We start from the raw sequence: 19,149 nt of genomic DNA on the forward strand, positions 1-19,149 counted from the left end.
GAAAGTTGGAAATGCCTGGTTCTAAAGGAGACAAAAAAAAGTATATTACAAAGAGTGAAGCACAAAAGGTTATGAGGAGTGCCATTGCTGCAAACAAAGCCCACACGGAAAGAACTAGGAAGAGGAGAAGAGAAAGGGTTAAGCCCGAACAACCTGCCTCTGTGCCTGTGTCTATTGAGAATAGTGATAGTGAATCTGAAATGCTGTCAAATACGTGTTAAGAATGAGAAGAGAAGGTGAGGAAGAAAAGATTAAATCAAAGGGAACTCAAAAAGGGGGAAGGAAATCTACTGCAAAAATTGGGAAGGAGAAAATTCAGCCATCTCTTGCATAGGGAGAAACAGGAAGAAAGCAGAGACCTGGTCCTACTATTAAAAATCAAATCAAATAAAAGGAGTTGACTAAAAAAGAGAGGATAGAGAATATGGAACAACAAAAGGTCTTAAATGGTAGAGTCTTTGATCCTGACATTAACACTCTGTTTGGTATGGGAAATTTGGTTGATGCTGTTACTATTCAAGGCTGGAATCATTTATTTGCACCACCAGTTCCATACTTACATGAACATGAAGTGCATGAGTTTTTCTACAAAATGGAACTACTGGAAGGTGGTGGAATCACAACGACAGTCCGGAATGTGGAGATTCATCTTGATGAAGAAACTCTGGGAATTATTCTTGGAGTGCCCGTCGTGGGTGTTCGAACTATTGAAGGATGCAAACCATCTACTGATTTCTCGAAGCTTGCCACCAAACGAGGAAACGTCAAGCGTGTAGGCCTTCCTAAGAAGTTCCTTAAAGGGGTGTATCAATTGATGTTTGAGTTTATTAACAAAGTAATGGTGCCCAGGACTGAGAAGAGAACTGTAGCCTCTGCTGCCGATCTTTTTCTCATGGAAAAACTTGATGAGCTTGAGGAAATTAATCTGCCAGCAATTATGCTTGAACACATGCATAGAGTAATGACATGGAAGAATGCAAAGCACGGAATTCCTTATGGGTATTTGCTTAACTTTGTCTTTAATCATTTTGAAGTTCCAGTGGGAAGAGGGGTACCTGGTACTACCAAAAAAATGTTCACTATGTCTACTCTACTAGAATGTGAGTGCATTGAGGGACCAGCTAAGGGCAGATCTCAGGTGGCAGATGTTTTGGAACAACAGGCTACTCTTCGAAGAGAGGTGACTGATCTCACTAAGATTCTGTGCGATAAGGAGGTTAAAATCACCAGACTGAAGTCTGAACTGCAGAAGGCAGTTTCCAGGGGACCTGGTACCAGTGAGGGTCAAGACCTGCTGCTCAAAGAATTAAGGGATGAAAACACAACGCTGCTGAAGACAAATGCCTCTCTAAATGAGGATATTAAGTCCCTAAACAAACAACTGATACAGGCCCATGAGAGTGCAAATGAGCGCATGTTGTTGTTGATGCGTACTCTCAATCCCTCTCCTCCTCCGTCCTAAATGTGTCTTGTCTCTTTTCTTTTATCCTGTGTCTCGTTTTGTTTTGACTAAACTACAGTGGTCAGTATATATGATATAATGCTTTACTTTTGTTAAGTGTCTTGTTCATGTGTGGTTTAATATTCTCTTTATGCTTACATAATCATGTTCTGTGTGGCCCAAGGCCCTGAATTCTTTATTGCCTAGCATTTAACTTGAATATGTTTACTGCTTCATCTTTTCGATGATGTCAAAAGGGGGAAGTTTGTGTTGTAAAGTTATGGTTATGGGAATAAGGGGATCTAGGGATCTATGTGTGGTTGTTAGGGGCATTGAACTAAGGGGGAACGAACTGTGGTTGTTAGGGGCATTGAACTAAAAGGGAAAACGAATTGTGGTTATTACTGGTGTACTAACAAAGGGGGAATTTGTTATGTATTTGAATGAATGTTTGTTCACTCACGTGAGGAGTTATACAGGTTGTTTGTCATCATCAAAAGGGGGAATTGATAAAGCTTATGTCTTTTGGTGTTTTGATGATCTCCTCACAAGTGCAGGGACCTGGTCCTCTGCAGAGTACGCTCGTCCAGTGACAAAGTGCGGTACAGCTGTAAAAGCTGTCTGCGTCAGAGAGTTGGTGAAAGCTGCAGAGTACTTCACCAATCAGAAGCAAGGATGTTGCTTGTACGTTTGGTAATAACTTTTCATGGTTTATATCAACCATGAGACAACAATATTATCAATTCATTCAAAGAGAGAAAAATTTCAAGCTTCAAGAACAGCAAGGGATCTGATCGATTGCTTCAAGAGCTTATTGCATTAGCTGTTATTTTGTTTCCTTGTAATAGTTCTTATATTGTAAGATCGGTTTTCTTGTAAAAGAAATGTTTTAAAACTCGTCTGAATCATTGTAAGAACTAGGTTAAGGGTAACTTAGGCTCTTACTCTAAAAGGTCTATATTAATCAGTTAGGATTAGTATAGTAAGCGGTGTTGTGTCCGCTCTGGCTCATCTAAGTAATAGGAGGTATTGCTTAGAGTTGGGATTAGTAGGTTAATCCTGGTTTGTAAACTTGCTTTTGCTTTTGCTTTTTGCTTGGAGAAGATTAGTGAAAGAAGTTTTGAAAAGTCCTGGCAGGCCAGGTCGTGGTTTTACTCCCTTGAGCAAGGAGGTTTCCACGTAAAGTTGTTGTGCAATCTTTACTTTCAGCACTTTGTTTATTTTCTGTTAGTGCAACTGTGCTGAGGACCTGGTCCCATATAAAACGTGGACGCATACATTCCAACAAAAACCACCTTCAAACCAAGCCCTAGCTCCAAGTTCTTGACCTTCTTAAATAGAGGATTGTAGAGAGAAATATTTGAGAGGATTTCTTTTTAATTCTAATTCTAGTGACTTAAAAATGGAAGAATTGTCTAAAAGGGTTTTATAATTGATAGGAAAGGAATAGAATAGCATAGGGTCAATTTTGGAAAAGGACTAAGGACCCATAAAGTCTTAACTTAAAAAATTTCACTAAACCCGTTTAAGCTCGTCCTTTTTTGTAGCCTGGCAGTGCTTCAATATTTTGGGCATAACTTTTTACTCCGAGGTCGGAATTGGGCAAACTCGGTGGCGTTGGAAAGAGGACTCAAAGACCTTTCATAGGATAGGTAATGGCCCACCTAATTCGTTTTGAGCTAAAAGATATCATCTTTTGAAGTTGACCCTAAAAGTCGTAACTTTAAAAATCTTCCCCTTGCCCGTCTGTTCCTGTGGGATTACTCAAAGGCTGGTCAACTGGGCAGTCCACTAGGCTACAAATATTTTCAATAGATTTACTGTTTTGATCTATTTGAAAAATGAATAGTTTTCTTAATTTTTTCTTAAAAATTAAGTGGCGACTCTTAAAACCAGTCCAAACAATATTTTTAAATAAAATAGAGGCTATCCTTACAGCAAATCGAATACTCAATAGAGTGCCTCATACGAAGACACATGTTATTCCATATGAGAAATGGAAAGGTAGAAAACCCAACTTGAAATGTTTCAAAGTGTGGGGGTATCTAGCCAAAGTCCGGGTTCCTATACCTAAGAGGGTGAAAATAGGGCCTAAGACTGTGGATTGTGTATTCATTGGATATGCCACAAATAGTAAGGCATGTCGATTTTTGGTTCATAAGTCCGAACATCCGGATATTCATGATAATATGGTAATGGAATCAGATAATGCTGAATTTTTTGAACATATATATCCGTATAAAATTAGACTTGAGTCATCTAGTGGAGGGTCTAAACAACCTCAAAAAGAACCAAAAGAGAATGAAACCAATGAAGAGAGTCCAAGGCGCAGTAAACGTCAAAGGACAACTACTTCATTTGGATCTAATTTTGTAACATTCCTTCTTGAAGTGAGCCTCAAACATTCAAGAAAGCAAAGTTGTCTAGCGACTCAACCTCTTGGAAGGAGGCTGTCAATAGTGAGATTGAATCAATCTTAAGCAATCATACTTGGGAGTTGGTTGATCTTCCTCTAGGGAACAAACCCTTGGGTTCAAAATGGATCTTCAAAATGAAGATGAAAGATGATGGGACTAATGAAAAATATAAAGCAAGACTTGTTGTCAAAGGCTTTAGACAGAAAGAAGGTCTTGATTATTTTGACACATACTCGCCAGTGACTAGGATTACATCAATTCAGATGTTAATTGCCCTAGCTGCAGTATACGGTCTTGAAATCCATCAAATGGATATGAAAACCGCCTTCTTAAATGGAGAGCTGGATGAAGAGATTTACATGGAACAACCTGAGGGCTTCGTAGTTCTCAGTAAAGAAAAGAAAGTATGCAAACTTGTTAAGTCACTTTATGGACTAAAACAAGCACCGTAACAATGGCATGCAAAGTTTGATCAAACCATGTTGTCAAATGGATTTAAGATCAATGAGTGTGATAAATGTGTTTACATTAAAGACACTCCAGATCAGGAAGTCATTGTATGTCTATATGTGGATGACATGATGATAATGATCAAGGACATTGTCAATATAAAAGCTACTAAGCGTATACTCACTAGTAAGTTTGATATGAAAGATCTAGAAGTAGCCGATTTGATATTGGGAATTAAGATTCACAAAACTCCTAACGGTCTAGCATTGTCTCAATCTCATTATATTCAAAAGGTACCTGAAAAGTTCAAGTATTTGAATTTCAAAAAAGCAAAGACCCCAATTGATGTGAACCTTAATCTTGCGAAGAATAAAGGTAAAAGTCAGTCTCAATTGGATTATGCCAGAGTATTGGGAAGTTTGATGTATGTCATGAATTGTACACGACCAAACATAGCCTGCGCTATAAGTAAACTGAGTCGATACACAAGTAATCCCAATCAAAATCATTGGTTGGCAATGAAGAGAGTTTTGGGGTACTTAGAAGACACTCAAAACTATGCTTTGCATTACAACAAATATCCAGCAGTTCTTGAAGGATATAGTGATGCAAATTGGATTACTGGGTCAACTGAAACGAAATCCACGAGTGGATATGTTTTCACTATTGGTAGAGGAGCAATATCTTGGAAATCATCCAAACAAACATGTATAGCTCGCTCTACAATGGAGTCAGAATTCATCGCCTTAGACAAGGCAGGTGAAGAAGCTGAATGGCTCCGGAATTTCTTAGAAGATATCCCATTTTGGCCCAAACCAATGGCCCATATATGCATACACTGCGATAGCCAAGATGCAATAAGAAGGGCTGGAAGAGTTATGTATAACGGAAAGTCTCGTCACATAAGACGAAGACATAACTCTGTTAGACAACTACTCTCTAGTGGAATTATCACAATTGACTATGTAAAGTCAAAGGATAATGTGTCGGATCCACTTACAAAAGGCCTAACTAGAGAGGGAGTTGAGAGATCATCGACGGGAATGGGACTATGGACGAGAACAAGTCATAGTGGCGGTAACTCTACCTAGAAGACTGGAGATCCCAAGATCTAGGTTCAAGGAGATAAAAAGAGATCTCAAGATCTAGGTTCAAGGAGATAAAATAAAGTCATAGATGACGGTTCAACATTGTTAAAAATTATTTTATGTCCATTCTCATGATGAGACAATGTTCCGTAACCAGGATAAAGGCATAATGACTTTTTAATGGTTTCTAAGTTTGATACAGGGTATATCAAATAGTGTATCTACGGGATAACACATTTAGAAATCACCTATGTAAGTGTGAAGTGTAAGCCGCTTCAAGGAGAATCCGGTAAGGCCAGTTCTCTAAGCACTTATTAATCGAGATGTGTTCATGGTTGAAACAAACAAAACAATGAGAACCAAAAACAGTTAAAGGGTTGATTGTGTGACTTATGTTGTCTAGGTATACACCAAAGCTCGACGGTTCAAAGATATCAAATCTACCGATTGACCGAGTATATCCGATATATGTTCACTACGAAAAGTTTAAAGGGAAACCTACTTATCCATATGCGATTAACCCTTACTTATAAGACACACAAGTTTTTCATGCATCTGTTTTAACTATAGCCATTCGCCATTCATGTGGGGGATTCTTGGGTTTAGCATGGTGTGAATGGGAAATAAAAAGAGAAAATGGAAAGTGGAAGAACCAATGAAAGTATGGGAACCAATTTTGGAGGGAAAATGAAAAGTCATTGCAAAGTGCAAATGAAAAGACATTTTTACCAAATTGGTAGAAGAAAGGAAATTGTTGTCCTTATATTAGGAAACACTTCCTTTAGTTCTTAAAGGGTTAAGAAGAAGTTGCCCCCTCGCGCCGTCGTCGTCGCTCGCTCGGCCTCGGCCTCGGCCTCGGCTTCGGCTTCGGATTTGGATTGGATTTGGCAAATGATGTAATTGATTGATAATATTTTTTGGACAAAATTTATTTAATCAATCTTGTTAATTCATTTCTTTTCTCTTATAAATTAATTCAGAATGTTAGTTAAATAACGAAATTAATTTCACAACTAATTATTTGAAATTCACGTGTAACGGTAAATTCGTTTGAAAGGATTTGTTCCTTCGGAAAAGTCGTTACTTTTCCCAAAAGACACAACGTTCTGGGAAAAACGGGTGTGAACAGACGCGTTCCTTGCTGCTAATGGCTATAAATAAGAGGTCGTTTTCGGTTTTCTAAAACTTAAATTTTTTCCTCTCTGCATACATTTTCTTACATAAAAAAATTGTCGATCGACTGAGTCTGTGTGTGCTCTTGTTGTTGTTCTTGCGTTCGCTGAAGTTATTGAAGTTTGAGGTACCGCTACTTCTTTAACAGGTTAATCCGTTTTATCTTGGGAGGAATTAATTTGCAATCTCGGGTACAGTGAGGGGATTAAATTTCTTAAGGAAACACAGTGATTTTTGTGGACTCGGATTAAAAATCATTCTGTCTATTTCATATTTTCTGTTTCTGTATTTGTGACTAACCTGAATAGAGATAACACAACTTTATTCCAGCAACTATTGAATCGGACCCTCTTACTGTCATCAAAATGATCAACAAGGAAATCAAATCCTCTTGGCGATCTTCGAAATTATAGAGACAGAGGTAGCCAAAGGAAACTTCAAATTCTAATTATATATAATACTATACAAAAATTTTGTTGTAAAATCAAAGTAAATAAGATAAGAATACTAATATATGAAAGCAATAGAAATATAGAGACGGCAAAGTGAAGAGATATTTCATATTCTTCAAAGTGTTTAAGTATATTATTAATCACCTATCATACCCTTATTTATACTAGTACAAGGGCGTATTTATACGTACAGTTGCCTTAAACATGACATTAACCTTTTGATAATATTGGGAATATTTTGAGGTATGGGAGAACAATGAGGACGTAGTTGAGGTATGGGTATTTCTACACATAATAATGGAACTACACCTTGAAGTTATAGACATCCACCCTAATATAATTATATATTTACTACAAGTTTGTATTAACCTTGTCATGTACTTATAAGAACCCTTTTTAGTCACGGAGTATAATTAGTTTTATCAATAGTTTTTGTTTCCGGTGATTGATCATTCTTTCTCTTCTTGTTCTCTTTATAATCACCATAGAAGTATGAAGCAAATCCCCATAGAGAAAGGGCAAGAGAAATTCCTTTTTCTGCACTGAATTTTTCGCTGTAAAGAAAAACAGCTAATACTTCGTTAACAGGAAGCAGAAATGTTGCCAAAATGCCAGATACCAAAGAAGAAGCAGAATAGATGACTCCAATAGTCCCTAAGAAGTAGAATTGCAAAACTATTGCAATACATATTATTACAACATAATATCTTCCTTCTCCAAGTTCAAATGCTTTTGCCTCCCCAGAAATTGCCTGCAAAATATGTTTTACGCCATTATACACTAGTAATAACAATTATTTTGGAGAATCCAACAAGCACTCGTTGACATTTTTGAAGAGTTCGAACAACATAAGTTATCGTAAACTTATTTTTACCTCTCTATTGGTGTATAGAAGTTAAGTGTTTTTTTAGGCTATCAATATAGTATAAACTAGATAATTACATTGGTTAATAATTTTATCATGTTATCGAGTAATACTTGTGAAAGTAATAATTATTTTAGAAGTAACATGATCGTATAACTATAATATAGAGAGTAAGCAAATGAATGACCTGAAAATCGTTGTTTATGACCATTCCAATAGTTGAAAACACAGTAGCAACAAAGCAATACACTGTTTGAAACTCCAATACAAATGTGTAAGTGATTGCTTGTTGTGCCTTTTTATATATCAACTCCACCAAAGGAAAAATAAGGCCAGTCAATGCAGCAGATGCTAGGGTCATGATAAACCCTAATATATACTCTTTATTCGTCTCTCCCTCCGGTCGATCACCACCGGAGTGTAGGGCCAAAACCACTGCACCAATCGTCAACAAAAATACGGAGTTGATGGAGTAAGAAGTGAGCTTCAACTTCACAATAATGAAGGCAAAAAAGGCAATGAAAGCAAGTTGCGTAGAAATAAGAAGTCCGTTAGTGGAGACGGGTAATTTGGCTACGCCATAAGAATAGAAATAGTTGGAAAGTCCTTGTAGGATTCCGATACCAATAGTGGCCATGAAAATTCGGGGAGTCATGAGAATGAGCTTGCTGCTATTATTATTATTGCGACGATACAAGTAGGAAATGGCTAAAGGGATGAAATTGATTGGCCAAGCAACAGTTTGTAGCCAGCATGATAGCCAAATTCTTTTGCCTCCTTTGATGAAGTAAAGACGCATGATCAAAGGGGCACCACAAGTTCCTATAGTTAGAATTATACAGTTAATGATTAGAAAAACTTTATTCATTCTTGAGTTTCCATTTTCTATGGAGGATTCAACTTCTTCTTCTTCTTCTTCTTCTTCTTCTTCTTCTTCTTTCTCCAAATGTTGTGTCATTTATAATGTATGGACATTAACATTTATGATATTTTCATACATAGGACCAATAGGATTAATGATAGCAAAAGACAATTCTTCTATCTATAAGTTAGCCTGCTCAATAAAATTTATGGCTTAAAGTAAAATCATAGCAAAAGGCCTTATATGTATTCTATTTGTTTTGTTTTATTTGTTACTTTCATTCACTATGAAATTTAAGAATGTACTTAATTTTTGGACCTGGTGGTCTTACACTAAAGGCCTATTTGGAAAGTCTCATAGAATTAGATTTGAATCTACATAAGGATAATTAATTTTACATAGTTTGATCTGTTTGTTTGGCCAATTAATTACTCGATTGATAGAGAATTGAGTGTAATTGAACGGAGATAATTATATTATGTTGTTGATAATTACAGTAAGGAAGTAGTTATATTAGCTCAATAAATTTAGGAAGGATCAAAATTTGGGTGGGTTTGGCACCTAAGTCAACTTCCTATAAATACTGACAATAATGGAAAGCCAGTTAGTACATAGATGGGATATTTTTGTTATGCATGTTTTGCAATTTGAGCTATGGCCTCCTAATAGATATCCAACAACTTTTGTGCACGCTTTATACCTTTGATCTTTCACTTCTATATATGTCTTGGAAAGCTTTTTCCAAATTTTCTTTACATATTTGATTATTTTCCAAATATTCTTTACATGTGATTTGAAATGATGAGATGAAATCAACATTTGGATATATGATATCATCTCATGATTTTAAATTAAGAGATGAAATTTTAAATTTTCCGAAAAGCTCGATTTGAAAATTTCATATCATGATTTTACATTTTTCAAATACAAAAATTTACACACAAGTTTATATTTTATAAAAAAACATCATTTTATATCTACATATTTTTTTTGTGAGAATACCAAAGGAGTGATGAAATATTCACGGAAAATGAACATGATGATAAAGTTACTAATGCTATTGACCATGTTCAATTTTATTAAAGAGTAGTACACTATAATTCATGTTCAATTTTACTTTTTTTATTGAACTAAAATTCTATCAATGTATATTCTATTTTTTTAGAATAACTTGTGATAGTTATTACGCTTTTGTTATGAACTTTTGCTATTTGGTTAGATTGTATAAAGAATTGAAACAATTTCGATAATTTTCACAATTATGGGGTTTTTATGTTTATTCACAAAAATACAATTTCAAAATCTAAATTATATATCCAAACAAAACTTCAACTTTATCTGATATGATTTCGTATCATGATTTCATCTCACATTGTCAAACGGGCCAGTAGGGTTTATGCCTCGTCACTTTGAAGATAATATATCACCTAATAATCATAATTAACTTGTCTACCCTGCCCCTTTACATTTTCAAAATGTCAAAATGCAAGTGGTAACATATCTATATATAGGGTATTAAAGAATCTATAATTTGTTTTGATAAAAAAAGTTTAAGTTATAAGGTTACAACAGGTTTAAAAAGGTGTGAATGAAAAATGAAGGATTGTGAATTTTTAAAAAAGTTATGACATTTTTAAAGGGTTGCGATTTTACTGAAGAGTTGTACGAGATATTATTTTTAAAGCATTGTGACTTTTTCGAAAGGTTGTAACATTTTCGAAGGATTGTGACTTTTTTGAAAGGTTGTGACTTTTTTAAAGGGTTGTGTCTAATTTTCCTATAAGGCACAATAATCACATGTTCATACTACCCTTTGTTGTCTATTAATAGAGGAAATTTTTCAACAACGAATTTTCTGAACTTCAGAACTTTTTCTTGTGCACAAATAAATTCTAGTGTTCTTTACTGTCATTGAGTGGTTCGCTGACATCATAGTTTTTGGTACCGATACATCGGTAAGTAAGATCATTTAATCATGGGATGATATATTCCATCAACCTCAGATATTTGAGGGGAATAATTTTCTTAAGAAAACATTGTGCATTTAGACGTGGGTTCGATTTTCTTTCTTGAGAAAAATATTCTTGTAGATTCTTACCAAGTTCTCCAAGTTGTTGTTCTAAATATTTTCGTAATACAGATTAGACTTTTTCTCCGAAGTCGTGGGATGAAAGGAGTGCTCGTTTGAAAATAAATTGGACAAAAAGATAAAAATGATAAGAAGTGAAAGGGAGGGAGAATACGAATCTCCTTTTTGCAAAAATATGTTCAAAATATAAAATTATTCATCAAACTATGATCACACCACAATTAAATGAAATTTCAAAAAGGAAAAATCGAACATTAAAGAAGATGATGAATGTTTTATTACTTGTGGGAAGAAGTTATTCTTACGATTAACCAAATACTCAACAGGGTGCCCAGAGCAAAATTCAATCTATTCCATGAACTATGGAAAAGAAGAAAACTCAACTTCAAATATTTCAAAGTATGAGAATGTTTAGAAAAGGTACAAGTTCCATTATCCAAAAGCATAAAAATTGGATAGAAAACTGTGGATTGTGTTTTTATTGAATATGCTACAAATATTTAGTTCACAAATTCGATAATTTTGAAATTTATTTTCATACAGTAATTAGGTCAGATAATGTTGAGTTCTTTAAACACATCTATCCATATAAAATTGAATGTGAATTGTCAAGTGAAAGGGCTAAACGACTTTTTTTTATCTTTGCAAATTTGACAAGAACCTGATTCTTGTTTAGCTGGTAAGATTTCTTGAGACAGTTTATAAATTTACCATATGAGGACCCGCATGTTCATCCCCAGAATTTTGATACAAATATTTGTATGTTGGGATATTATGATATAACATGTTTACATATATGCGAGGTGATTAGTGCATATATTGATACATGGATTGTTATATCGGGGTATTATGATATACCATGTCTACTTTTGTTGTTTTGCTTATTGCATCACTATTTGAGAATACTTACATATTAGAGATAATATTATAAGCATTTTTTTCATGTTGGCTATTTGCATGTAGCTTATTTGTTTGTGATCATATACATATTTTTTAATTTTAATAATAATATGCTACAAACCAACAATTTACATGTATATCGTATAATATATAGATGTGGTTAAGCCACATGAGTTGTCCGTGACGCAGATTATGACACATGAATTAGGTGTGTATAGAGGTGTCAAAAATGAGTTCAAACTATAGGTAACCCGTCTAATCCGCACCAGAATTTTAAGGGTTGGGCTCAAGATAATTTGAAGTGGGTTCACTCTCAACCTATTCAAGCCTCAACTCATTTTAAGAGAATCCCCAATTGAGCCCAATTTAACCTCCAATTTCAATCCGTTTTAAGACATTTTATTTGCATTGATGTAATGTATGTTTTTATATTGAAGGTATAAATTACTATCTATTTTATATCTTTTAGGATTTATCTATCCATTTGTAACTTCTCTTTTAAATTTTTCTTGAGTTGAAATTCAAATTGTGGCTATAAAACTTAAATAACAATACATTAAAGTTATAGAGATTAAGCGGGTCAAGACCCAACCTGTTTTAAGCCCAAAGTAAATTTGGATGGGTCAAGACCCAACTCAATTTTCATTTCAACCCATTTTAATATCTCCAATTTCAATCTAACCCGCTCATTTGACACCCCTAGTTGGGTAGTGTGTAGATATATTCTCAGGAGTGTCAAATGGACAAGTTGAGTTGAAATTGTAGATACTAAAATGGGTTGAAATAGAAATTGGGTTGGGTCCTGACCCGTCCAAGTTTACTTGGGCTCAAATGTGCTTAAAACGGGTTAGATATTGACCCGCTTAATTTCAATAATTTTAATATATTGTAATTTAAGTTTTATAACCCCAATTTGCATTTCAACTCAAGAAAATTAAAAAAAAAAACACAAATACATAGATAAATCCTAAAGATATAAAATATATAGTAATTCATACCTTCAATATAGGAACATACCTTACAATTTACATTAATGCAAATAAAAAGTCTTAAAACGGGTTGAAATTGGAGATTAAACTGAGCTCAATTGAGGATTCTCTTAAATGGAAAAATTACTTGGATGGATACCTTTAAATAAATAATTACTGATTTTAGTGATATTTTTTATTTATTACCATTTATAGCAATACATATCAATACTATAATAAATCTGCAATATGTATTAAAAGTGAATTATGTATGGAATATATATGTATTATAACTGTTTTAAAATATACTATGCTTGTTTGGTAAGAAATTGACACATTGTATTAAAATGTGTGATAAATGCATTATTCATCAATAAAACTTGTATTATATGTGTTTTATAAATTTTTCTTTATAATATGTATTAAAACTATATTAAAAATGATCAAGTGAAAAAAAATGTTATTGCTATAAATGGTAAATATTTTTCTTAATATAGTATCTTTATGTAAGTTTCCCCTCTTAAAATGAGTTAAGACTTGAATGAGTTGAGATTGAACCTAATTCAAATTATCTTGAGCCCAATCCATAAATTTTTGAAAGAATTGGATGAGTTACCTATAGTTGAGCTCATTTTTGACACCCCTAATACATCTTGGGCACCTGGACTTTGTGTGATCAATTATGTTAGGAGCATCAATTCTGAGTAATAATAGAGTCGTTATAATGAAAATAATCATGTAGGATGAGAATTAATACTGTTAAAAAAATAGGAAGTATAATGATAAAAGAAGATGGCTTTGAAGCGTGAAGAATCACTATCCTTAAAAAAATATTGTTTATATACATATTGGGGAAAAACAAACAATTCCCTTTAGAATACAATAAAATCCTTATATGTACTTACATATGTTTTTTGCTACTTCTAGAGAGTCCTTATATTTATATATAAAACATAAGATATGAATTTTTAAAATAATTATATGTTCTTTCATGAACATACGGTACAATTTAAGACCTTTGCATATTACAAGATGACTTTTCATAATAGTTTTGTTCTTTCATAAATAGATATCTCTGTTCAATTTAAGACTTCTATATATTACAAAATATTTAACAACTAGGATATGAATTTCAGAAAGTCACGTAACCTTTTTAATGCTAGGTGTAATGAAGTTGACTCTGGTGCAATTGATCGAGTTTCAAGTTCCAACCCATGTTGATTGTCTCTTTCAAGCTAAGGCTGCAATACTATTTCCAAAAAAAAATCAGACCCATAAATTGTGCATTCACGTTTTTCTCTTGAAACTTATCAACGTTATTCCAACATTTATGAAATTTGTACGTGGATAATTGCTAGGTAGCCAGAATGACATGTTACAGCTGGCCTGCAACATTACGTAACAAAATGGCTTTGTGTTAGTGCAGCAGAGCAGGGCAGACCACAACATATCATCAGATTGGCACAATGCCTAAACTATTTCATCATATATCATAAATGTAAGATATGTTGGGAAAATAAAATAGTAACAATTATTTTTGGATATCTAATCGTTCAGACGATAATAATAATAATAATAATAATAATAATAATACTTGAATGGATAGCTCACTTTTTTCTAAGTAATGAAAAGAAGGATCAAAATATGTCACTGAAAGACTTACTAAAATAAAGATAGGTAATAGAAAGGGCGAAATAAATAGTTAATCAGATCTAGTATGCATTGTGTATGAACGATAATTGAAATTAAGGATTAAGAAATAGCCAAATTAGTTACTGGTAAAATAAGATAATCTGTCACAAGAAGTTAAATATTCCTATAAGTTACGTAAATCTTTAATTTATTGAAAGATAATGTACCGTACACCAAAAGACCAAAAAGGGACAGTCACTTCCCAATTGGATAATTTATTAATTCAAGCTGTACTAAACTCGAATCTTGATTAATTAATACAACGATTGTTTGTTGGATCACTGATAGGACTAATAAACATGGTTCCTATCAGTTTTGTCTTCAAATAATACTAATTGATATTTCCAAGTTGGTTCAAATAGTCCTACTTGAAGGATTAAAATTTTCATTTGTCTCTCTGATTCACAACACCACAACGAAGAGCCAAAACAATTATCGCACCCTGATAAAATTTAAACTAAATTAATCGTTCACTTAATTAGTACACAAATCGAGTGAAAATTACCTTCATCACGATTTTAAAATATTCTTTAATTTTATTTTTTTCCAGTTGGATAACATGCTTCGTTCTATATTAATTGTCAACATTACTAAAAATATTCTTTCCATAATACTTTTTATGATATTTTAAAAGAAATGTGACAACTAATATGAAACGGAAGAGTAGGATTTATTGCTCATAACTACTGCCCTTCCAAGAGTACTATATATTGCCCAATAACCTTCAAAGTCTTCACCCAACCAAAGAGTCCATCCAATTTCAAAGAAAGAAAATGGCATGCTGGTCACCTGAAAGTGCAACCAAAGCCTATCTCAAAGCAATAAAAATGGTTAGTGATGATTTAACAATTTGTTCTACAATTCAATCAACAAAAGTTCCAATGTTTTATTGTTTTTGTATTTCAGGGAAAGAGTGCTAAAGAGCCAGATGTATCAGAATTCATATCAGCACTTGTTGCTGGAAACAATGCACAACTGATGGTCGTCGCATGTGCTGGTGCAGCCGATTCCACCACACTAGCCCTTGTGGCTGCAGCTCAGCAAACTGGTGGTAGAGTCATTTGCATCCTCAACGACTTCGATAAATTAAATCCATCAATTGAATTTCTACAACATAACGCGATGCACGTTGAATTTGTAATTAACGGAGATGCCAAAACTCTACTAGTAAATGACTATAGAAGAGCAGATTGTGTAGTAATTGATTGCAACATTAACAACTGTGAAGGCATTTTTAAGACGGCACGAAGGATAGGGGGAAATAATGCCATTGTTTTAGGGTACAACGCGTTGCGAATGGGATCATGGAAATGTGAAAGTTTTAATGCTCATTTGTTACCCATAGGAGAAGGTTTATTGGTGACACGGAGAGGCAGTGATTTTGGCGTTTCGGAGAAAAAGAGTCGTTGGATCGTCAAAGTGGATCAATGTACAGGGGAAGAACATGTATTCAGGGTCAGATCTCCACATGGAAAACCTCTTGAAGCATAATTTTTTATTTATTGCTATTTGATAGATTGTAGAATATACCATATAATACTTTTCTAACATCTGAAATGATAAGCAGATATGCATTTTGATCCTGTAAATAGAAGAGATTTAATCATGTTATAGTAGACTCACAACATAGCTGTTGGGGTTGAGTTAGACTCAAGTGTCATACTTTACATACATGATATCTGAGTCAGATCCATCCCCGTTTGGGCTCCTGATCCATGTTTCAGTCGGATCAGATTTACTCATGAAGTGTCAACTAAGATCTAATTAGGTTAGAGAACGTGCAGAAGAATAGTTTAATTTCTTCTTTATATATCACTATACACAACAACATGATCTTTTCTGCAGAATCAGAAGAATGGGGCCTGAATGAAAATGCAAGAAAAACATGGTTATTGGCATTATATGCACGTTATAGATATATTGATGAGGAAACATCTTGATCTGATCTACATCTTTGCTTGTTTGTCCTGAGGCATAACAAACTAGTGTCCTGTTATGCTTCTCAACAGCCAGGCTATTCTAAATTCCATTATATTACTTATTAGTGGAACTTCATGTTACCTAGTATGTAGCAGCTGTTTTATTATCCCGTCCATGTATAGTGAAGAAGCCAGAATTTTCATTAAGAGGTTTAAATAAAATAGTTTTATTATTATTTATATGTAGTAGTATAATTTTTTGGATGAACTTACTTGACGCTGCTGCCCAAGCTAGTTTCATTTGCCAATGAGGGATACTATTAAGTATAATAAACCAATGTAATGGTGGATTAGTCCATTGTGATTAAGTTATAATGTGTAGTTAGTTAACTGTTGGTTACAATTCTGTCAAGTAGTACTGGATTAAGTTGTTATTAGCAATTAACAACAGATACCTATAGCAATCTTTTTTATATATGTAACTAACCTTGTTACATGGTCAGTTTATAGAAGATAACAGACCCTTACAAAAATAAAATGTATAATTGGAGAAATAATACTAGAGTAATATATTAGGAATGCTTTTAGCCATTTCCTCAAAAAACTTCAACCTACATGCCGCATAGCATGGATTGAATAAGTTGAAGTTCATGTTGTAAATTACCTTATTATTTTAGGCACTATCCATGAAATTACACTCTTATAGTTTTCTTTGTATATTTGAACTGAAATTACCTCTTAATTCCACATATTACCTATATATTTACTTTATTATTTTCAGATTACCACATATGAAATTATTTTATCATGGAATTTATATATGTGAAACTTCAAAACAATGTCATTGAGTTTAATTTATACAAGTAAAATATTGGTCCAATCTATTAGTAATATTGATTGTTCTAGGCCTAAATCTACCTGACTTTAACGTGTTACTAAGATATATGTAAGACCTGTTTACTTATATATCTGACATTTCTGTATTTTGCTGATGTGAGACTCTTATTCTATGCTAGGATGTCACATAAAATTTTCCCACCATGTCTTGAACTGTGAATTACGTATTTATCGAGAAAACAGTACAATTGAATTTGTAATGAAGTCAAAGACATGTCTCTTGATTTTACTCATCAGATTCAATTATTAGCAATCAAACAAGGAACTAAACGAAGACAGTAAAGAAAGTCAAGAAAATTGTATGAAGCACTAGACCCAGTAATGTTTTAAGTGTTCCTAATATATGATCAGGAAACGTATATGTATGAAAATAGAAGTACTTGAAAGTCAAGACTAAATAAAATATGAAAAGCTTGGGGAACAACAATATCAGTATATTGTTTTTGGTATATTTGGAATCCAATCCTTTATAATTGTGTTAAAATTATTACTCATTTATTGGTAACAAAGGTGATACACCAATCAATAGAAAAGCTTCACTCGAACCTTAAAGTACAATGTTCAATGACTGCATTCCACATATAAATATTATTAGTTGTGTCAGCTAATATTCTTCTATTGTTTACAGGATAACGTACATACATATTTAAGGTACCTGTCCTTTAGAATTTTTCGTGATTTAGCTACTAGCAATTTTCTTCAAATTTTATTTCCGTATTAAAAGGCAGCCGAAATTTGAATATCTTGAAACAACTTAAAATTGAGAAAGGGATGTGATTGTTTGAGATAGAATTATTTTACATTCTGGCGTGGATTGAGAATAAGGGATTACCTTGCATAGTTGACAGTAACTCAAAAGAGTGTGTTAGAATTGAGGACAGCAGTACAACTAGAGCTGCATCTAATAGAGAAGTCAAATACTTTTCCAAGGCACATATAGGGGTGGTGTCACGGACTTAGACTTTAGCTAACACTCCGTGCGGCACTCGACAACTTACTCGCGATTCTTTCACGATTTTATAACGTCTTTTCAAACTTAAATCGCTAAGAAAATGAAGATACAAGAGAGTTTATAAGGAGGCTTTTGTATTGCTTGAAGAATGCTTGTTTCTTGCTTGGTTGATTTACAAATAGATGCCTTTGTATTTATACTACTAACTTAGAGGCTAAAGTGTTAATAATAATTGTTACATAAGTCCCTACATATTTTACAAATAAACCATTCTTTCAGAATTCTCTACATTCCTAGAATATTCTAAGGCTTTACAAGAATTCTTCCTAGATATTCTAGATTCTTTCCAAGAAGTTCTTCATGGATCTAGAATCTTTCCATATATGCTAGCATACTTATGCTTTCAAATGGACAACTTTATGTCACATGGCGCATACGTGGTGGGTCATGACACTCTCCCCCACCTGATGTTGCGACGATCGCAGCGCGTTGTTTCTCTATGAACAACCAAATCTTGTCTTCTTGCATGCGCTGCCAGTAGAACATTGATTCGATCAATGCCCTTGTGTAACTCCTCAGACATTATGTCTTTATTCTCTTTTAGAACTTTCTTTGTACATGGTGGTAAAGTCGCTCTAACACTATTATTTTTAGTCACATTCTCAATGGTGACTTTGGCTCCCCATTCTTAAGGCCCGTCATGAGTTGCATGACTGATAGTTGAGCTCGTCCTTCTGTATTTGATACTTTAATTAGGGGCACCATATGTGATCTTTCTTTCTCCATGGCCAAGAGTCATTGGAGGTAAAGATCAATCACCGTAGGACATTTCTGGAAAAACTCTTGCCCAAGAATTATGTCAAAGATATCTAAAAGGAGCGACAATAAAGTTGGTTTTACCTTGCTACTTGCCTAGCGTGATGCTTAATCCCTGAGTGACCCCGTGCACGGAAGTCGGTGGTACAATGACTGTCTTGAGGTGGG

At 33.9% G+C, this 19,149-nt stretch overlaps 2 protein-coding genes across 2 annotated transcripts; one reads left to right on the forward strand and one right to left on the reverse strand.

Moving 5' to 3' along the window:
• Nucleotides 1-7,421: 7,421 nt before the first annotated feature.
• Nucleotides 7,422-8,754, reverse strand: LOC102591268 (purine permease 3-like). The gene is made up of 2 exons (XM_006357863.1): nt 8,074-8,754; nt 7,422-7,772 (listed from the first exon to the last, which is right to left on the reverse strand). The coding sequence occupies exons 1-2, from the start codon at nt 8,752-8,754 to the stop codon at nt 7,422-7,424; spliced, it is 1,032 nt and encodes a 343-aa protein (XP_006357925.1).
• A 6,416-nt stretch (nt 8,755-15,170) lies between these two features.
• On the forward strand, nt 15,171-16,473 carry LOC102591596 (uncharacterized). The gene is made up of 2 exons (XM_006357864.2): nt 15,171-15,227; nt 15,304-16,473. Exons 1-2 carry the CDS (start codon nt 15,171-15,173, stop codon nt 15,886-15,888), a joined length of 642 nt encoding a protein of 213 aa, XP_006357926.1. The 3' UTR covers nt 15,889-16,473.
• The last annotated feature ends 2,676 nt before the right edge of the window (nt 16,474-19,149 follow it).

This window comes from Solanum tuberosum, unplaced genomic scaffold (genome assembly GCF_000226075.1).
Source record: "Solanum tuberosum cultivar DM 1-3 516 R44 unplaced genomic scaffold, SolTub_3.0 scf00255, whole genome shotgun sequence".
Taxonomy (NCBI): domain Eukaryota; kingdom Viridiplantae; phylum Streptophyta; class Magnoliopsida; order Solanales; family Solanaceae; genus Solanum; species Solanum tuberosum.